At 42.9% G+C, this 6,006-nt stretch overlaps 1 protein-coding gene across 1 annotated transcript in view; it reads right to left on the bottom strand.

Moving 5' to 3' along the window:
- The window catches only part of Pole2 (polymerase (DNA directed), epsilon 2, accessory subunit), a 39,836-nt gene that overhangs the window by 13,797 nt on the left and 20,033 nt on the right, over positions 1 to 6,006 (bottom strand). The window contains exon 11 of the mRNA XM_013012227.1: positions 2,389 to 2,561. Within this exon, the coding sequence (XP_012867681.1) occupies positions 2,389 to 2,561 (173 nt within the window). The remainder of the gene's footprint in view (positions 1 to 2,388; positions 2,562 to 6,006) is intronic.

Genomic DNA, 6,006 nt, shown 5'->3' with positions numbered 1-6,006 from the left:
TGGCTTTGAACCATGATCCTCAGATCTCAACCTTCTCAGTAGCTAGGATTACAGGTGTGAGCCACCAGCGCCTAGCTCACTTACAGCTTTATGGTGGTAATTGTAGGTAAGCGTCTCAGACTTTCCTGCCCAAGCTGGCTTCCAACTGCAATCTCAAATTTCAGCCTCTTTAATAGATAGGATTACAGACTGAGCCTCGCTGGAGTGCCAGGGAATAAGAAACCATTTTAATGATTTGTTTGTTGTATACTGGTACTGGGGCTTGAACTCAGGGCCTATACTCTCACTTGGCTTTTTCCATGCAAGGCTAGAGAACTACCACTTGAGCCACAGCTCCACTTCCACCTTTTTGCTAGGTAACTGAAGATAAAAGTCTCACATGCTTTTCTACCCTAGATGTTTGAACCACAACCCTCAGATCTTAGACCCCAGAGTAGCTAAGATTACAGCCACCACCACCCAGCTTACTAACTTATTTTAATTAAAGTAATAAAGATAATGGCCATTTACTCAACACTTACTATATGCAAAGCCCTGTCTTGGCTTAATTCTCAGAACACCTGTCCAATCTGGGACTTAAAAAGGTTAAGTAACATGCCTAAAGTTTAATCAATTTGTTAGATTCCAAAGACTCTTTAAGTAACACTAAGTATAGTTTAGGCCTAATTCCAATTTTTTATGAATATGCACACATATATTCACATGTTTATCATAGGCCAGGACTACTATCTCATTCTTGATTCAATATGTTTAGTATTTAAAAATAATTTAGAGCTGGGAGACGGTGGCTCATAACTGTAATCCTAGCTACTCAGGAGACTGAGATCTGAGGATCACAGTTCAAAGCCAGCCTGGGCAGGAATGTTCATGAGACTCTTATCTCCAATAAACCTCTAGAAAACCAGAAGTGGCACTGTAGCTCAAGTGGTAGAGAGCTTGCCTGAGCTGAAGAGCTGAGGGACAGCACACAGGCCCAGAGTTCAAGACCCATGACCGCCACCACCACCACCAATAATAATAATAATTTAGGAGGAAGTGGCGTTGTGGCTCAAGTGATAGAGCCCTAGCCTTGAGCTAAAGAGTTCAGGGACAGAGCCCCAGACCAGAGTTCAAGACCCATGATGAGCAACAACAACAAAAAATAATAATAATAAATAATTTAGGAGCTGGGCTCCGGTAGCTCATGCCTATAATCCTAGCTACTCAGGAGGCTGAGATCAGAGGCTCATGGTTCAAAGCCTGCCTGGGCAAAAATGTCTATGAAGGGGCTGGGAAGGTGGCTCAGTGGTAGAGCGCTTGCCTTGAATGCCTGAGGCCCTGGGTTCAATTCCTCAGCACCACATAAGCAAAAAGAAAAAAAGCCAGAAGTGGCACTATGGCTCAAGTTGTAGAGTGCTAGCCTTGAGCTGAAGAGCTGAAGGACAGCGCCCAGGCCCAGAGTTCAGGCCCCACGACCGGACCCTCCCCCCCAAAAAAAATGTCTGTGAAACTCAAGTTAACTACCAGAAAACCGGAAGTGGCATGGTGGCTCAAGTGGTAGTGTACTTGCCTTAACTGAAGAGCTGAGGGTCAGTGCCCAGGTCCAGAGTCAAGCCCCATGACCAACAACAACAACAACAAAATAATAATAATTTAGGACTGCCAGGTGTTAGTGGCACATGCCTATAATCCTCACTACTCAGGAAGCTGAGCTCTAAGGATAACTGTTCAAAGCCAGCCCGGGCAGGAAAGTTCGTGAGACTCTTTTGCCCAATTAACCACCAGAAAATGCAAAATGGTGCTATGGCTCAAAGTGGTAGAACACTAGCTTTGAAAAAAAAATCTCAGGGACAGGGCTAAGGCCCCAAGTTCAAGACCCACAACCAACAAAAAAATTTAGGGCAAAGGATGAAACAACCGTAGCAGTGGTACTCACTAGACACTGAAATGAACTATACAACTTATAGTTCGGGATGGGAGGGAAAAACTGGGAGAGAGCAAGGGGAGGGGTGATACTGCTCAACAAGAAATGTACTTATGACCTGACATGTAACTGTAACCCTCTATACATCACTTTGATAATAAAAAATTTAAATAAATTTAAATATATTAAAAAAATTAGGTCGTACTTGAATTGTCAAATGGTAACTAACTCCTCTGAATAACAGTTTAGTAGTAACAATAAAATTATCTTTAAAAATAATTTAAGTGGTTTTCTTGTTGGTATTTTGACCTGGGAACTTGCTGTGTTATCCGGGCTGATCTCTAACTCCTAGGCTCAAGCAATCCTCACATTGAAGCCTTCTGAGTGGCAGAAAATAACAGCCTCCATACATGAAGGCATTTACTTTTAGACATTAGCCATCATTACAATTCAAAACAAGACAAATAGGAAAGAAAAAAACCTACCAGAAAACATTGTGTGAAGTTTTTCTAGTACTTCTACTTGGTCCAACCAGACATCAGATATGAACACAAACATGGCATCTTTATTCTCTTCTTCCAGTTGTTTTAGTTTTACGGAAGTCTTCACAGATGTATTAGAAGGACCGCCAAAAAAGTTAATACTTCCATAGTATGCCCTATGAAATGATCACAATTATTATCCTTTGTCTTATATTTTGTTCACCAAGATATAAAAAATACTGATATCATAAATCAATCATATAATATCACAGTATTTCAGAGTAGTAGAAAATGTTAAACAGGCATAAACTGCATAACATAAACTGCCTCTCATTAAACAGGCTACAAAAGAATGTCCAGTATGCATTCATTTATGTGACAAAAATAAAAGTAATATGTACTGGGTGCTGGTGACTCACACATGTAATAAATATTAGCTACAAGGAGGCTGAGATCTGAGGATCATGGCTGGAAGGCAGCCCAGTCAAGAAAGCCCATGAGACTCAACCACCAAAAATCTGGAAGTGGAGCTGTGGTTCAAGTGGTAGAGTGCCAGCTTTGAGCAAAAAAGCTTGAAGACACCAGGACTAGCAACCACAACAACAAAAGAGGAACAGACACAGGCCTTCACTTCTCCTCTCCCCTCGACCTGCTGCAGAGACACAGGCCTTCACTTCTCCTCTCCCCTCGACCTGCTGCAGAGACACAGGCCTTCACTTCTCCTCTCCCCTCCACCTGCTGCAGAGACACAGGTCTTCACTTCTCCTCTCTCCTCCACCTGCTGCAGAGACACAGGCCTTCACTTCTCCTCTCTCCTCGACCTGCTGCAGGGCTGCAGCTTCTTGCACTCCCCCATTCTAGTCACTAAGAATGTAACACCAGGATCATGTCGCCTTGCACTTCAGCGGGGACCATGCATGACTACCAACTCAAATTTTTTGTTAATCTGTATATAACTATTGGTTGTATTCTGTGTATCATGGGTTTCCAGATAGACTTTAGCTAGAATTCATGAGTAATGAGAATTCTGTCTCTGTCTCTCTCTATATATATGTCTTTTCTATATATATATATATCTTCTTATATATATATATATAGTTATCTTCTCTCTCTATATATGCATATATATATGCATACACACACACACACACATACACACACACACACACACACACACACGCCTGAGGCTGAGTAGCTAGGATCTAAGGATCACAGTTTGAAGCCAGCCCAGGCAGAAAAGACCATGAGACTCTTATCTCCAATAAACTATTCAGCAAAAGCCAGAAGTGGCACTGTATCTCAAGTGGCAGAGTGCTAACCTTGAGCACAAGAAGTTCATGGATAGCATCTAGGCCCTCAGTTCAAGCCCCAGCACTGGCAAAAAAAAAAAAAAAAAATTAGGCTGAGCACCTATAATCCTAGCTACTCAGGAGGCTGAGATCTGAGGATAGCGGTTCAAAACCAGTCTGTGAGACTCTTGTCTCCAGTTAGCAACCAGAAGACTAGAAGTAGAGCTATGGGTCAAAGTGTTAGAGCACTAGTTGAACAAAAATAGCTCAGGGATAGCGCCCAGGCCCTGAGTTCAAAGTTACATGACCAACAAAAAAATAAAATAATTTTTTGTGCCAGTACTGGGGCTTGAATTCAGGGCCGCATACTCTAACTTGGATTTTTTCACTCAAAGCTGATTTCACACCTCCATACTTTCTGGCTTTTTGCTGGTTAATTGGAGATTAGAGTCTCTAAGACTTTTCTACTTAGGGCTGTGAATCATAATCCTTAGATCTCAGCCTCCTGAGAGGCTAGAAGTACAGGCATGAGCTACCAGCACCAACTAAAACAGCTCTTTTGTATCTGTGCTGTGATATCATTGAACTGGAGGCCTGATGAATGCTTAGCGTGTGCTACTCTACCACTGAGCCAACCCTCAGCTCTGAAAAAAATATTCTTTTAAAGAACCCAGCTTGGTGGTTTACACCTGTTACTTCAGAACTTAGAAGGCAGAAAGATCGTGAGTTTGAGGTCAGCCCGGGCTACATGGCAAGTTCTAGACCAGCTACATAGTAGGCTACATAGTAGAATCCTGTCTGAAAAAAATCAAGGGCTGGAAATGTAGCTCGTGGCAGAGCACTTGGCTAACATGAACAAAGCCTTAGATATAATCCACAAAATTGTAGAAAAAAAAATATTTTTTTATTGGGTCCGGTCGTGGGGCCTGAACTCTGGGCCTGGGCGCTGTCCCTCAGCTCTTCAGCTTAAGGCTAGTGCTCTACCACTTGAGCCACAGCGCCACTTCCAGCTTTTGTTTCTTTTTTTTGCTTATGTGGTGCTGGGGAATCGAACCCAGGGCCTCATGCATGCAAGGCAAGCGCTCTACCACTGAGCCACCTTCCCAGCCCCTGTAGAAAATTTTTTAAAAAACAACTCAGCTGGGCTGGAAAGGTGGCTCAGTGGTAGAGTGCTTGCCTTGCATGCACGAGGCCCTGGGTTCGATTCCTCAGTACCACATAAGCAAAAAGAAAAAAGCCGGAAGTGGGACTGTGTCTCAAGTGGTAGAGTGCTAGCCTTGAGCTGAAGAGCTGAGGGACAGCGCCCAGGCTAAGTTCAGGCCCCACGACCGGACCCCCCCCAAAAAAAAACCAAAAAAAAACACCTCAGCTACTAATCCAATGTAGCAAGTAAGACTCTCCAGGATCAAAGCACATCTCTGCTATTAAGAAGTTTGTGATTTAGACAAATTATTCAACCCTTCTTCTTAGCCTGACTCTCCTCAAATGCAATGTGGCCAGACCCATACTGATTACGCAGTGTTCTACAAGGAATACAAAATGATGTACTAAAGGTCCTTAGGACACAGTGTTCAGTACAATGTGAGCACTCTCACATGATAACTACTGTTGCCAACAATTAGACATTTCAAAGGCATCATCTTATAGCCTTGCAGCTATTAGGGGAATGTAATAACTAGATAAAATTATACAACTTGAATTGAGTAATACCCAACATAAATCAGAGCATCACAGAAAGAATCACCACAGACAGAAAACAATGAAGGTAAATGCTGTACAGTTGAGAAAAACCTTGCTGACATCTCTCTTCCTTCATTTACAGAATATAAGGCACAAAGACAGAAGCAAGAGAAAGACTCAAACACTTATGGATTCCAGGAAAGTACCACTAAACATTAAAGCAAAAGCCAGCTGAGATTAATGGTACATATACATTCCCTGCCATAGATGAGTGCTCATTGCCAGATGAGGATTCAGGTGCAGTCATCGAGAGAACTGAGAAATCTAGATTTTGGGGCTGGGAAGGTGGCTCAGTAGTAGAGTGCTTGCCTTGCATGCATGAGGCCCTGGGTTCAATTCCTCAGCACCACATAAGCAGAAAAAGCTGGAAGTGGCTGTTGTGGCTCAAGTGGTAGAATGATAACCTTGAGCTGAAGGACAACGCTCAGGCCCAAAATTCAGGCCCCACAACTGACAACAATAAAAAAAGAGAGAGAGAGAGAGAGAAATCTAGACTTTTGGGCTGGGAAGGTGGCTCAGTGGTAGAGTGCTTGCCTTGCATGCATGAGGCCCTGGGTTCAATTCCTCAGCACCACATAAGCAGAAAAAGCCA

Source organism: Dipodomys ordii, unplaced genomic scaffold, assembly GCF_000151885.1.
Source record: "Dipodomys ordii isolate 6190 unplaced genomic scaffold, Dord_2.0 Scaffold16, whole genome shotgun sequence".
In the NCBI taxonomy this organism is placed as follows: Eukaryota; Metazoa; Chordata; class Mammalia; order Rodentia; family Heteromyidae; genus Dipodomys; species Dipodomys ordii.
The sequence above is the reverse complement of the archived record's forward strand: the minus strand, read 5'-3'. Positions and strand labels throughout refer to the sequence as shown.